Source organism: Schistocerca nitens, chromosome 2 (assembly GCF_023898315.1).
Source record: "Schistocerca nitens isolate TAMUIC-IGC-003100 chromosome 2, iqSchNite1.1, whole genome shotgun sequence".
In the NCBI taxonomy this organism is placed as follows: Eukaryota; Metazoa; Arthropoda; class Insecta; order Orthoptera; family Acrididae; genus Schistocerca; species Schistocerca nitens.
The window spans coordinates 827,466,724-827,482,788 of NC_064615.1; the positions used below are offsets into that span (position 1 = coordinate 827,466,724).

The following is a 16,065-nucleotide window of genomic DNA, read 5'->3' on the forward strand; positions in this document are numbered from 1 at the left end:
CTAATATATTTTTAATTGTACCTAACGACTAACTGTTATAATTTTTTTTGTGTGAAACGATGTTCGGCTTAATATTACAGATGTTCAAAAAGGCGTAATCCGATTTCGCAAGGCTATATCTTCTACAGAACTGAAGATCGAAAATTAGGGTGAATTTCATTTTGCCGGTTGACAGCATACGTTTACCCTGGTACCAGTTGTAAGTTCCTAGTCCATGTGGTTACAGACAGGGGTCTCCCTGGTGCATTTAGACGAGGTGGCGGCCACAGAGCAAAAATGGCGGTTTTTGTTCTCCGTTTCAATAGGTGGAATTCAGGTACAACTGTGCTACGTGCCTTTCGTGCAGTATGTACCTCAAAGAATTCGAGTTTCACATCATCAGTTCTAAGACACTGGTTCAGCAGGAATTATTACCTTCATTAGTGACAGTAGTCCATATATTAAGACATCAAGGAAAAACCCGTAGTACTCAAGGAAGCTGTTGTAGGTAAAGACTGTAGGGGAAGACCGACTGTAATGTATCCAACAGTTATATGCAGGCGTTGGGTGCAAGAGCTGCTCCGAGAGGAAGGGATTGACACAGGACAGGAATTCGTGGCGGCTCACATAAAATTAGTCAGAACACTGATGATAAAAAAGTAAAAAAACTGCTCTGGAGCCAATTCATAGACGCTCTTACAGTTAATTAATTGTATATTTACATCCTCTTTCTCCGCTCTGCCGCTACCGAATACTTTTTTTAATTATCGGGGCTGCTATTCATCCCTGTCTGAAATAAAAAAAATTATTGGACGCAATCAGAGATTTCTCTATCCCACAAAACCGATATCCGAACGCCACATGTACTCTCATTAATAGCTGCTTTGTGTGTATAGTACACCCCAGATCTATAGACAGAGGTTCTACAATTCTCCAGTCGATGGGGAAAGTCGAGAAATTTTCAATGAAGAACGTTAGACAAACGACTGAGACTCTAATTAATCTGTGATCGGTTTTTTGAACGATGCTGCTAGTCGATAACTACATTTCCACCTCGCGCGCTGGCGTAACTCTCTCCAAAAGCCCAGCGAACCAGCAGTAGAAAACAAGGGTGGCCTCAGAACACGGTCGGCAGAGGGCGTCATTGGTGCCAATAAGAGTCAATATCTGTGGTCATGCGAGCCTAATGTTACCCATAGCCGCCGCAGAGCCTGTCCAAATGTCTGAGTCCCCCTAGCAAGCATACAGCATTAATATTAACCCTCCTTCCTGACCTGAATGCCAGTTCCCGCAGGGACTCCGTTATCGGCATGACGCTGTTTCGACCTTTCAGAAAGATCGCACCCACCCTAAGAGATGAGGCATTTTTCAGCAATGAGCAAATTATATTACTCATAAAAATCAGGTTCGCCAAGATCGCTTGTATATCTTTTTACAGAAATGACGCTACAACACTATGTGCCTTGCAAGTTTGTAAGGATCATGGACTTTTGTTAATATGTTACAAGGTCCGTTGATGACAGCACAGAAATCGGTAACCAACAAAATGATTTACAAAGGACCTTGGCGAAGCTGTTTTTGAGAATAAAATAACAAATAAGATCGTCCCAACAGTTGACACAATGTTAGAAATACATATATAATGAGCAGGTCGTCAAACCTGTTTGGAAGTATAAGCAGGTAGCTGTGCAGACTATACTCACTTCAGCTACTACGCAGAGCATCGCGGCCTCGCTACAGTAGATCAGTCACACTCAGGTAATTGGGAACTGTCCAGGATGAGTGGATATGAAGGCAGTGCTGATGTATAGGTACGCAACAATCTACGTGATTACTCTGCTATTCACAATAAAGTGCCTGACAGAGGGCTCAACGAACCACCTTCAAGCTGACTCTCTACCGTTCCACTCTCGAACGGCGCACGGGAAAAATGACCACTTAAAGTTTTCTGTCCGATCCATGATTTCTCTTATTTTATCGTTATGATCATTTCTCCCTATGTAGGAGGATGCACAACAGAATGTTCTCCACAATCGGAGGAGAAAACTGGTGACCGAAATTTCATGAGAAGACCCTGTCGTAATGAAAAACGCCTTTGTTTTAATAATAGCCACTCCAATTCAGGTATCACGTCTGTGTTACTATCTCCCCTACTTCGTGATAATACAAAACTAGCTGTCCTTCTTTGTACTTTTTCGATGTCATCCGTCAATCCCTTGTGATGCGGATCCCACACCACACAGCAATACTCCAGAATAGGGCGAACGAGCGAGGTGTAAACAGTCTCTTTAGTAGACCTGCTCCAAATTCTAAGTGTTCTGCCAATAAATCGCAGTCTTTGGTTTGCTCTACCCACAATATTATTTATGTAATCGTTCCAATTTAGATTATTTGTAATTGTAATCCCTGTTTAGTTGAATTTACAGCCTTCAGATTTGTGTGACTTATCACGTAACCGAAATTTAGCGGATTTCTTTTAGTACTCATCTCAATAACTTGACACTTTTGTTTATTCAGGGTCAATTGCCACTTTTCACACCATACAGACATCTTATCTAAATCATTTTGCAATTCGTTTTGGTCATCTGATGACTTTACAAGACGGTAAATGACAGCATCATCTGCAAACAATCTATAGGGCTACTTAGATTGTCTCCTCTGTCGTTAATATAAAATGGTTGAAATGGCTCTGAGCACTATGGGACTTAACTGCTGAGGTCATCAGTCCCTAGAACTTAGAACTACTTAAACCTAAGGACAGCTCACACATCCATGCCCGAGGCAGGATTCGAACATGCGACCGTAGCGGTCGCGCGGTTCCAGACTGTAGCGCCTAGAGCCGCTCGGCCTGTCGTTAATATAGATCAGGAACAATAGAGGGGTGCCGGATATTACTTCTGTTTTACTTGATGACTTTCCGTTTATTACTACGAACTGTGACCTTTCTGACAGGAAATCACGAATCTAGTGGCTCAACTAAGGCGGTATTCCATAAGCACGCAGATTGGTTAGAAGACACTTGTAAGGAACGGTGTCGAAAGCCTTCCAGAAATCTAAAAATGTTGAATAAATTTTACATCCCCTGTCGATAGCAGTCATTACTTCATGAGTATAAAGAGCTAGATGTGTTTCGCAAGAACGATATTTTCTGAATCCGTGCTGACTACGTGTCAATAATTCGTTTTCTTGGAGGTACGTCATAATGTTGGAATACAGTATATGTTCCAAAATCCTTACTGTAAATGAACGTTAGTGATACGGTCCTGTAATTCAACGGATTACTCCTACTTCCCTTTTTGGGTATTGGTGTGACTTGAGCAATTTTCCAGTCTTTGGGTACGGATCTTTCTGTGAGCGAGCGGTTGTATATAATTGCTAAATATGGAACCATTATATGAGCATACTCTGAGAAGAACCTGACTGGTATACAATCTGGACCGGAAGGCTTGCTTTTATTAAGTGATTTAAGCTGCTTTGCGACACCGAGGATATCTATTTCTATGTTTCTCATCTTGGTAGTTGTTCTTGATTGGAATTCAGGAATATTTACTTCGTCTCCTCAGGAGAAGGAGTTTCGAAAAATTGTGTTTAATTGTTTTAGTGGCACTGTCATCAGTGACTTCACCGTTGTTATCGCGCTGTGAAGGTATTGCTTGCGTCTTGCCACTGGAGTGCTTTATGTATGACCAGAATCTCTTTGGGTTTTCTGCCAAATTTCGAGACAGAGTTTCGTTGTGGAAATTATTGAAAGCATCCGGCATTGAAGTACGCACTACATTTCGAACTTCTGCAAAACTTTTCCAGTATTGGGGATTTTGCGTTCTTTTAAATTTGGCATGCTTTTTTCGCTGCTTCTGCAACAGCGATGTGACTCGTTTTGTGTATCATGGGGGATCAGTACCATCACTTATTAATTTATTATGGTATATATCTCTCAACTGCTGTCGATACTATCTCTTTGAAAACATCCCACAACTTTTCTACGCTTGCATGATCAGATCGGAAGGAGCGCAAGGTCTCTTGAAAAGGCGTTAATAGCATTTTTATCAGCTTTTTTTAAGTAGATTTACTTTGCGTTTCTTTTTGATGGTTGTAGGAGTTACGGTATTCAGCCTAGCAGCTACCGGCTTGTGGTCGCTAATCCCTGTATTCGTCACGATACTCACTGTTTGTCCAGGATTATGTGTTGCTAAGAGGTCAAGTATGCTTTCGTAACTATTTACGCTTCGAGTGGGCTCATGAACTAATTGTTCAAAATAATTTTCTGACGAAGCATTCAGTACAATTTTGGATGATGTTTTATGCCTGCCGCCGGCTTTAAACGTATAATTTTTCCAGCATATCGAGGGTAGATTGATGTCACCACCGACTATAATTGTATGTGTGGGATACCTATTTGAAATGAGACTCAAGTTTCCTTTCAACTGTTCAGCAACTGTATCTTCTGAGTAGAGGGATCGGTAAACTGACCTAATTAATAGTTTAGTCCGATTGTCAAATATAACCTCTACCTAGTTCGCAGGAACTATCTACTTCGGTTTCACTACAAGGTAAACTACTTCTGACAGCAATAAATACTACACCACCAATTATATTTAATCTATCCTTTCTGAACACTATTAAATCGTTAGAAAACATTTCTGCTGAGCTTATTTCCGGCTTTAGCCAGCTTTGTGTCCCTGTACAGGCGCAGTCCCTGACCATCAAGAAACTACTTTCTTCTATATAATAAGGAATACTAATCAGTCGCTAGGTGCAACACTGCTTCTACCTATCTACATGGAATGTTCATAAAGAAATGCAAGTGATTTTATTACGAAGCGACTGTACCTCACACTGCTTGGACTGGACCGGGGTGATGGTGGGGAGAGATCATATGGCTTCGCAACGCACTCAAGGTAAGTTCGCTCAGAACCGTGGTTGCGTCTGTATCGATCTTAAGAAAATAGTCTCAATGACTGTGTCACAATATGTGTTGGAGCAAAGAATCAAACAACGGTACGCGATGAAGTTCTGCAACTTAGCAAAAGTTATACCAATACCAATCAGCTGATTCAGTAAGTGTGACAGGATAAAAGTTTTTGGGTGCCGTCATGGACTTTGATTCGTTTCAATATATTAATTTAGCGGTTACGAAGTATTAAATACGTGATGAATGGCTATAAATGTATGTATGTAATGTAACTAAAGTATCTACGTGCTCAAATGTTGCAGAAAAGCGAACTTTCGACCACACTTGACAGAACGAGCACGTTGTGTCTCCTCTCACAGGCAGTAGCAGACATCAGTTGTCAGAGCCAGAGATATCATCACATCGAGCTGGCCGCTATTCAACAAGACGAAGGCCGCCGAAGAACTTGTATTTAACCGTTAAATTCAATGGAGTTGTGAAGTGATCGTCTAAAGTGGTTCCCCTATGGTTTTTGGGGTTTAGAAGTTCAGTTCTGATTTGAGACTTGCTAGTGAAGCCTACGTTAGAGCTGGTAGATGCAAGCTCATCATGTCTAACAGTAATCGGAAAAGACAACTGATCGCGGATCTAGGTGGGATCGTGACTAATAAATTGTGTGAGAATATTGTCAAGAGGGTTTATTGAATTATTGAGCTTGTGTAGAGTTGGTGTGTTCGATCAGAACTTAGTGCGTCCGAGTTATTTAGCAGTGTATCTGCCTCAATTTATATTGTTCCACGAGAGAAAGTAGGGTACGTTAAACTAATTAACTGAAGTTTATTTTGAGTCGTAGGACTGGAGAGATTTTGTTTGCGATCAACGATGTGGAGCAATTAATTATTTGACTCTGCAACAGCGTGGAAAATGTTTATTAGTGATCACGTGGTGTAGGAAGAAACGGGCTAGCATGCTGTTATAAAGTTACGCTCTAATTTCTGTGAAACTATGGTCGATATTTGTAGAATTTGATGTTTAAGGTGTTAATCAGTCATTGTACTGGGCTTAGAGTGCGATCCGTGGTATTCGTCGTGCACACAAGACTCCAAAAATCGTTGTGGTTCAATTTTATTGAGCGGTTGCGGTATTATGTAATTTGGGACGCTCACTTTGAGGTAGTTGAGTGTTGGGCGGTTTATGTTCGTGTATATATTTGAGTACGCACTACGGGGCCAGTAGCACAATAATTGTGATTTTGTGTGCCCTGAGTTTAAGTCTAAATTGGTGTTATATAAAGCCAGGAACGAGAAACGGCACGCCTTTTGTAAAAGAGGACACAGTTATTGTTGTCCGTAATATTCGTGACTCTAATATTTGGAAATGGACTTCGTACCCATAGCGGGACTAATTACTGTTATTCGACGATATTCAATTCCACTGCCTGTTAAGGTGACAATGGAAAATTTAACTTAGGGCTATCAGAGGGAACGCGATCGCCAACACTTGAAGTGGATGATCCTTGATAGCTGTATTAAAGTTTGTACAAAAGTGGTGATGGCACATAGGATTTTTGTTTTGTTTTTGTTTTATCTTTTATATACCGATTTGTCTGAAGTTTAGATTTTTTGACTGTCTCTCGTTCAGATGCAAGACGTGTGAGAGATAATAAAGACAAGTTAAAGTGAATTCTGAGTTCGGAGTCTAATTCTGCGGTGGGAAGGATTGAATCCCCACTGAAAGATACGCGAATGGCGTATATAATAAAGAGGTACATTGTGAGTGCCCGCATCTCGTGGTCGTGCGGTAGCGTTCTCGCTTCCCACGCCCGGGTTCCCGGGTTTGATTCCCGGCGGGGTCAGGGATTTTCTCTGCCTCGTGATGGCTGGGTGTTGTGTGCTGTCCTTAGGTTGGTTAGGTTTAAGTAGTTCTAAGTTCTAGGGGACTTATGACCACAGCAGTTGAGTCCCATAGTGCTCAGAGCCATTTGAACCATTTTTTACATTGTGAGCCGTGGCGCCATTGAATTAGTAGACTGTTCTGACTGGCGCCACTAGTTCAGGTGTAGTATTGCCAATATCCATGACGAAGAGTTAGTATCTGTGGGTTGTGTCTGAGGACAGTGTGTGTCATTCAGCAAGCAGTTACAGTGTGCTGTGATGGTGTTCTTCATTACAACATGGCCCGGAGACAATATTTGGATGATTCATCGGAAGAATCATTGGTACATTAGAAGAAGGATGAAATGTGACGAGTGTAGCCCAGAAGTTTCCTATTGCTCCCAACATTGTTTCACGTTCGCGGGGAACGTTCCGAACCGCAGGCATTCCTGCGCGAAGGAGAGGAGGTTGTCGACGATGGTCAACCGCAGCAGGAGACGACCACTACATTGTGCGACAGGCAAGAAGGGAGTCATGTTAAACAGCAGGGGCAACCACATTTAACAGGACTGCAAGGCACACAATCTCACGTCCCAGAGTGGCACGCTGACTGCATGGGGATGGTGGAACAGAACGCTGTGTTCTGTTGACACTCGCTGATCGGCAGTACTGTTTGCACTCGTGCCACGAGCATAGGGACCGGACCAAAGAGGAATGAGGTCACACCGTGTTTTTGCATGAGAGCAGATTCAGTATGAGTATTGATTCTAGACGAACACTGAATTGGACAAAGTGGAAACAGGTAACGCACCCAGGAACGTTGTCGAACATAATCGTTTTGCTGGTCCAGGTGTTGCGGTGTGGGGAGCATAGTGCTGCATGTGCCAACTCACCTCCAAATGATTTAACACTTCACACTCACCACTCAGCGTTATTGTGATACTTATTCCTTATGCATGTGCGTCTTTTTAGGGGTTCGTTCGGCTCTAACTTCATTTTGATGGACCAAAACGCGCGACCCTATGTAACAGTGCAGGTGGAGAAGCGCCTGGGACGAGATGATATTCGGTGAACGGGCTGACCTGCCCGTTCCTCGATTGAAACCCTATCTAGCGTGAGTGGGATGCAATGGGGAGTCATACTGCGGCACACTCGCATGCAATATCCAGCAGTTGGCAACGGTACTGGTCGAAGAATGGAACGCCCTACCACAACAACTTGTTCCAGCCTTGTGATCAACATGGGATCACGTTGCAGGGCATGCATTGCCGTTCGTGGCGATCACACACTCAATTAAGAGTTATGTCCCGCCTTTTGTAATATCAAAGGGACCATCACAAATTACGATGACTTCAGTTGAATAATTGTCCTTGAATAAAAGTGTCATTTCTGTGTGTCTCTCTGCGTATTTCATTCAGTTATCTTCTGCACTGTACTGTGGCCCTTCTTTCTGTGTATGGTCCAAGTATCACGGAGCTGTATTACTTGGTAGGGACGCACTATGGGAGAGTTACTGTAGTTCTCAAGTTATGCACACCAGTGTATATCTTGAACAATTACTTTTTATACGACAACCCTTGACTTACTTACGCCACAAAATCGGGTCACACAAATTAGTGCTCAAAAGTTATGCAAATACTTACCTAAAGCGGGTAAATACATGCAGAATACTCACTTCTTCTGAGAATCACATGAGAAAAACACTAAACTAATCACCAAACAAACTGCTATTGCTACATCTGGAGGCGACTAGAACTGCACTGAACATCAATATTTTGAATTTTTTCTTGTCACTTTTTCAGTTGCTGCAACATGTTCTTGACGTACACCCTGAACAAAGCAGGGGATAGTGACCACAACTGTCATAAGTGTACGTGATATTTATTTCGAACCGTGATCGTAATTTACGCGACGATATAGCTTTAATAATTCACGTTCGCTAGCTAGACCGTAGATGCGGAACCGCTGGACGCACATACACAGTCTGACGGGTGTGTAAGTGTGTTCGTTTTGCAGTTGGCTGCAGCCGACCGAGAAGAGATTTATTGGCGCGCCTGGAGCGCAGCCGCGGTCTGTGTGGCGGGCAGCCTATCTCGCGGCGACAGCGATGGCTGCGTGCGTTTTGCATGCAGGCTGGGGTTGGGTGCGCTCGTGCTCGTCCATCACACTGCGACGCGCCACCACGCCGTCTTTTTTTACCAGCGCAGCCCCATGCATAATCCCGTGAACACTAGACAACCTCACACTGATCTGACGCTACACTAAAGAAAGTGCAGTTGAGATCTACCCATGCCTATTTTAAACGTCATTAATAAGAGCTCTCACTTAGAATGTACGAGGGGCGTTCCGAAAGTGTTTTTGATACACAAGATAGCACACCAGGCCATATGAATCCTCACCCGTTGCTGGTTCAACGACGGAAAGGTCATCAGGGGAGCGCCGAAGAAGAGAGAGTATTAGCGGATCGACGTGTCCGAAATTATGCGAGTACATATCACGTCGGCAGACCGATGTGTACTAACAACGTGGTCGCAATGAAAGTGCGTACTGTTATGCGGAATGAATGCGTTTTGGGAGCTAGTGTGTCCGTCATTCATGAACGCTTACAGACCGTGTGTGGTGAAGAGGTCACGTCTCGTTAAATGGTTGATCGCTGGTGTTGCATGTTCAGAGAAGGAACGCAAAGTGTAGAGGATGAAGGTCTAAGTGTTCCCTACACTGAAAGCCACTCTCTCGAGTAGGTATTTTGACACCAATGCTGAGGTTGCATCGCAGGCATCGAGTTCTATCAGAGTGATTTCTTAAACCTGACTGTACGCTACAACAAATCTCTCAATGTCGGTGGCAACCATGTCGAAAAAATAGTGCAAGGTAAATAGTTCATGATGACATGCTGGATTAGTTTTTAGCAATAATGTTTCGTTGTGGAAAACATATACTTACCTTCTAGGTGTTGGCTATTGAGGGGAGTAAAGCCATTTCTGTCTTTCAGAAGTGTTCATTTTGGTGAAATGTTTGGTCGGGACAGAAGCAAGGCTCGCTAGAATTTACGCAATGTAGTTTTGTCTGAATTTTCACAGCCAAACGAAGAATGGCTAATAGACAAATGTGGTATCAAATTGCCAAGTGTGGGGTCGAGCTTTGCAAATAATATTTAATTCCTTGCTACTAATCATGAAAACTAAGAAAAATTCATTAATGATTTGGGGAAAATTCTAATCCGGATTTTCACAGCCAAGCAAAGAGTGGGAAACTGACAAATGGGTATCAAATTAACCAGCGTGAGGTGTAGTTTTGTCCATAAAATTTAATTTCTTTAAAATGATCGGGATAATTGAGAAAAACTTAATTAGTAGTTCGATGTATAATTGATGCGTTACAGGAGTACGAGGGATGTTCCGAAAATAACTTTCGTCACTGTTTTTGTAGCAGAAGATGGTACACCGGGTAACACAAACAAAAGCCATATGAATCCTCACTCACTGTTGTATTCGTAATACCTGTAGTGGACACCATCACCATAAGTATACCACTCAATGTGCATTAAAGTTACATTATTGTAGTCACAAAGTTCAGGAGGTATGACGTTACAAAGACTGAGATGCGTAAAAAACAAGTTCCTCTTAGAAAGGAGTTCAATTCCTTAAAGAAAGTTGAGCGAGGGGCGGCAGGAGTTTTTTGGGTTGTAACTATACTGCTCTGTTAATCTTAATGACGAGCTAAATAAAGTAAAGTAAAATATTAAGTACACTGTGGAAATGACTGAAAGCGTGCGAGTATGTTGCCAGAGGTCTCTCAGTCGTGCAAGTAAATTTGGACGTCACATTGCGAGAGGTCAGCGTGCTTATAGCGTCAAATGAAGCAGACCCCGCAGTACGAGACAGTTAAACGTAGTTCGGAACGCATTCAGACGGAGCCTGCTATTTTAGAAAATCTTATTTGTGGGGACGAAACGTGGGCATTAGGGTATGAACCGAAGCGCCAGAGTGGCGAATGGCTCACCATTGCACTACCTCACCCCCCCCCCCCTCCCACATAACAAACAAAGTAATCACTTCTTGTATGTGCTGGGTTCCAGGAGATCACTGATCTTCTTGTGATAATCCTCAGTATTCATTAAAACAGTAACATTTCCCTTGTCAGCGGCAACTATAATAAAGCCACCCAGCAGCAATCTGTCTCAAGGGGAAAGGAAGGCATTGCGGGAGATCAATGCAGACAAGAATGTTATTATAATTGCCGCTGACAAGGGAAATCTTACTGTTTTAATGAATACTAAGGATTATCACAAGAAGATCAGTGATCTCCTGGAACCCAGCGCATACAAGAAGTTGAAAAAGGATCCCACAACGAATGTGCTGATTGCCACCAATCGTCTGATAAAACAGTCTTCCATTCCTACAGAAGTTAAAAAGTATCTTTGTAAAACGGAGGCTTATCCTCCGAGATTATATGGATTACCAAAGATACATAAACCTGATGTTCCTTTGAGACCAATAGTCAGCGCAATTGGAGCTCCTACCCAAGAACTAGCCAGACACCTTGCCACTTTGTTACAACCTTACATAGGCAAAACTGAGAGTCATATTAAAAACTCTCTACACTTCATTGAGAAATTGAGGGAAATTACTGTCGGTCCTAATGACATCCTTGTCAGTTTTGATATAGTGTCTTTGTTCACGATGGTTCCAGTTGATGAAGCTCTCTCCCATATAGCCGATATGTTCCCTACTGATATAGTAGCCTTGTTCCAACACTGTCTATACTCAACCTATTTTCAGTACAATGGTGAATTTTATGAACAGATCGATGGGGTAGCCATGGGAAGCCCCCTAAGTCCCGCAATTGCGAATTTATTCATGGAATATTTTTAACATCAAGCACTGCAGTCGGCCAAAAAAAGCCCCTCGAAGTGGTATCGGTATGTGGATGATACCTTTGTAATATGGAATCATGAGGAAGAAGACTTGAATGATTTCCTGGTACACTTAAATAGCATCAACCCAAAGATTAAATTTACTATGGAGAAGGAGAAGAATGGACAACTTAACTTCTTGGATGTATCAGTTATCAAACGGGCGGATGGGACCTTAGGCCATAAGGTCTACAGGAAAGGTATACATACTGATCGCTACCTCCATAAGAAACCATCACCCTAGGCAAGAGAGGGAGGTCATAAAAACACTAGTGGATAGGGCCAATAATATTTGTGAACCAGGCTACTTACAAGAAGAACTAAATCATTTACGAATGGCCTTTGCGAAAAATGGTTATTCGAAAAACGAGATTAACCGAGCACTTCACCCAAGTAGAAAAATGCCTAAAAATAGGAGACAGCAACAACCATCAGCTGGAAAAGTTTTTCTTCCGTTCATCCATAATATCACGGATCGCACTGGAAAAGTACTAGCCAAGTTTCAGGTAGAGACCATTTTTAGACCTACTAAGAAAATTAGTGAATGCCCAAGATCAACAAAAGATGCTCGTCATCCCCTAGCCACCCCAGGGGTATATAAAATTCCGTGTAGTTGTGGCAGGGTTTACATAGGAACTACAAAAAGAAGCATCAATACACGGTTGACGGAGCACAAAAGAAACTGTCGCTTGGGACATATCGACAAATCGGCAGTAGCGGAACATGTTTTTAAGGATGGAGATCACGAAATAAAATTTGGTGAAACAAGCGTGCTAGCGAGGACGTCGCACTATTATACACGTATGTATAGAGGGGCAATTGAAATCCACAAACATCAATACAATTTTAATCGTAAAGAAGAAGGATTAAAATTGGATAAGATATGGCGGTCGACGTTGCATCAATCACGTGACAATCGATTGCCTGCAATCGAGAGAACAGACGATAGCCAGAGATAGCTGCACATCGACGTCACGTGACGTGTGGTGGCGCCCCCTGCGATCTCCATATAAGCGGCGGCCCCAGCTGCTAGCAGCCAGTCGTCGACTCACCTCGGAAGATGTTCTCCGTAGTTGAGAACGAAACGTCAGGGAGAAGAAGTTCTACAGATCGACCACGGCAACTTAGCCCGGAAGTGTTTACTGATAAAGTAATCACCTCTTATAAAACAGAAATCTGAAAAAATATTCTTGCGGAACTGGGCTCACTCTGTTTGTCCATGAGATTCAGAATGCTGTAGATGAGGGAGTGCATGTTAATGCCGTATTCCCAGACTTCAGAAGACTTTCAGTACAGTTCCCCATTGCCATTATGTGAACAAACTACTTGCTTACCGTGTATCTGATCAAATTTTTGACTCGCTTCAGGAAACCGTGCAGGCAGAATTCAATACGCCATTCTTAACGGAACAAAATCAACGTGTGTAAAGGTAATTACAGACAAACGCCGAAGGAATGTATAGAGCGTTTTCACTTTTCAATTTATACCATGGGCGTTCAATAACTAGTCCAACACATTTCTTTCCTGGCCAGTTTCGGTTGATAAAACGCGAACTTTGTTGTGGGACATCGTGGAATATTACCACTTCTGTCCGTATAGTTTCAGAGAGTTTCGGTCGGTGGCGACGCTACAATAAGCTTTAAAATGGCATCTGTAGCAGCGGTCCACTCCAAAACGAGTGCTGTTGGGTTGGGTTGTTTGGGGAAGGAGACCAGACATCGAGGTCATCGGTCTCATCGGGTTAGGGAAGGATGGGGAAGGAAGTCGGCCGTGCCCTTTCAAAGGAACCATCCCGGAATTTGCCTGGAGCGATTTAGGGAAATCACGGAAAACCTAAGGATGGCCGGACGCGGGATTGAACCTTCGTCCTCCCGAATGCGAGTCCAGTGTCTAACCACTGTGCCATCTCGCTCGTTACGAGAGCTGTCACTGAGTTTCTTTTAGGGGGAAACCAGAGCATCACATACGTCCACAGGCGCTTGAAGAATGTCTACGGAGAGCTGGCAGTGAACAAAAGCACGGCGTGTCTTTGGAAGAGAGCGTGTCATCAACGCAACAAGGCCGACCATTACCGTCTCCCGCGTGCTGGCCGGTCGCACACAGCTGTGACTGAATGTTGGAAAGTGCGGACACTCTCATTTGAGGTGATCGATGGACCACAATCAAACAGCTCGCTGCTCAACTCAATGTGTCTGTTGGTAGTTCTGACACACTAGTCCACTAGTTGGGGTTCTCAAAGATGAGTGAACGCTGGGTTCCTCATCGCCTAACAGAAGAGCATAAAGAGCAACGTAAGACCATCTGTACGGAATTGCTTGCGCTTTACGAGGATGATCGTGATAATTATTTATCGAACGTCGTCACAGGCGATGAAACATTGGTTCGAACCGAAAACAAAACGGCACTCCATGGAGTGGCGCCACACCACCTCTCCTCGTAAGAAAAAGTTCAGAGCCAGACCCTGAGCTGGTAAAGTCATGGCGATGGCGTTCTGGACTCTGAACGGGTTATTCTGTTTGAAGTCCTCCTCATGGAACAACGATCACATCTGAAGCGCATTGTGCTACCCCCAGAAAATTGAAGAAACGACTTCATCCAAAAATGCGAACGAACTTCTCCTTCTCCCTGAAAACGCAAGGCCTCACACAAGTCTGTACATCCGAGAGGAGCTCACAGAACTTGGTTGGACTGTTCTTCCTTATCCACCCTCTCCCACCTTCCGACTTCCATTCGTTTGGTACAATGAAAGACACACTCCACGGGCGGCAGTACATGGATGATGGGGAGGTTATTAATGCAGCAAGAAGTCTGCTACGAAGTCGGCCAGTAGAGTAGTAGCTCGCAGGCTTACAGACCCTCCGAGTAAGGTTTTGTAAGCCGTCGCACTGGATGGAAATTTTGATGAAAAACAGGGTGTTGCAGCTAAAAAGTGGGGGATAAATGGTGTACTGAAATCCTGGATAAAACCAACCGGCTTTCTGAAAAAAGTGTTGCGATACTTCTTTAACGCCCCTCGCATTAGTGATCTAATGGATAGCATAGGAGGCTGCCGCAGGCTATTCTAGGATTCCGTTGGAATAAGACGGTAACGTAATCCAGGATGACCTGCAGACAAGGGACGATTGTGCCAGGGACTGGCTGTTGAACCTGAACGTAAATAAACGTAGTATATTGTTCATGAATAGACGAATGAGCGCTCGACATATCGTTGGAAAGGGTAACTACAGTAAAATATTGAAGAGTAACCATATGGAGTATTCTGAAGTACAATGCGCGACAGAATAAAAGGAACTCTTTTTCTAAACCCTGTAGTTGCCTACAAACGCAGCGCTTAAATTTGAAATTTGGCTCAAAAGTACGTACAAAGTTCTTCCATAATGATACAAATGTGTGGGTCCTCAAAGATGCTTAAATCAGCAAGGTGTAGACACATGCGGAGAACATAATGTCACATTGGTACCACAACTCTGTCCAAAGCCACCGTGGTCGTGTCACACAAGGGAAGGTCGTCACAGCCCTTCTTACTCACTTTTCATCCCTCCTTTTGACGCCTCTGCGAGGGAGGTAAGGTGCGCGACACCGAGCCGTGAAATCACGCGGTTTACTCATGAGTGGCCGTCACATTCCAGACACAACGTAGTTCGAATGCAATTTATGCGCTTGTGTACAGGTTGAAGCTACTGGGGAGCGTCCAAAACCATTCGACAAAATTTTAACGTGATCAGAAGCAGCACAGGGTGCTTAGGCATTTCCAAACCTATTTCACTTCCTCCTGTGGCGTTAACACGGGCGGGGGTGAGTGGGGGGTTGAGTGTGACGGGGGGCTGCGTGAGTAAAACGGCAAAGGGTCCCTCTAAGCTGTAAGATCCCACAGTTCGGCAAATCCTCGGAGCACACGCCCACCTTCCTGGGAATTTTAAAATTGAACGTGTACAGAGACAGCCTGTAAAATAAATCCAGGCGTCTGTAGGTAGGCAACGCCTTGACATTCTTCCGATTCGAGCTGCCTGCCTGGTTTTGAACGTTCCATACTAGTTCCCATGTTTACACGATAGCATAAACAGCAGTCGAACTGCGATCCGAAGGTGTGTGATCACATTCAATGGGGATGGAGCTCCCCTTCCTTACAGAAGGGTTGAAATTTACTGAGGTGTCAGCAGATTCAAAGGGTGTCAAGAACGCACTGCGAACTGCCATTTTCAACAGCGAAATATGTGGGAATCAACGCCACAGGGAGAGAGCTGGTTTCATTGATCCCATTCATGCCACCCCCTGACGCCTATCCGTGCCGATTCTGAGCAGCGTTGTGTGCAATGTTTTCATCGGCCACTCTTAAGAAAACGGCATGATTTCAACTCGGGGCGTCACGATTCAGACAATTATCATACAGGGGTCAAAAGAAGAGT

The 16,065-nt window shown here is 43.6% G+C and overlaps 1 protein-coding gene across 1 annotated transcript in view; it reads right to left on the reverse strand.

The window, feature by feature from the left end:
* The window catches only part of LOC126235364 (uncharacterized), a gene marked incomplete at its 3' end in the record, with an annotated part of 1,261,863 nt that overhangs the window by 681,139 nt on the left and 564,659 nt on the right, over positions 1 to 16,065 (reverse strand). The window contains exons 19-20 of the mRNA XM_049944087.1: positions 14,339 to 14,356; positions 1,918 to 1,947 (exon numbers count right to left, since the gene is read on the reverse strand). Of these exons, the coding sequence (XP_049800044.1) occupies positions 1,918 to 1,947; positions 14,339 to 14,356 (48 nt within the window). The remainder of the gene's footprint in view (positions 1 to 1,917; positions 1,948 to 14,338; positions 14,357 to 16,065) is intronic.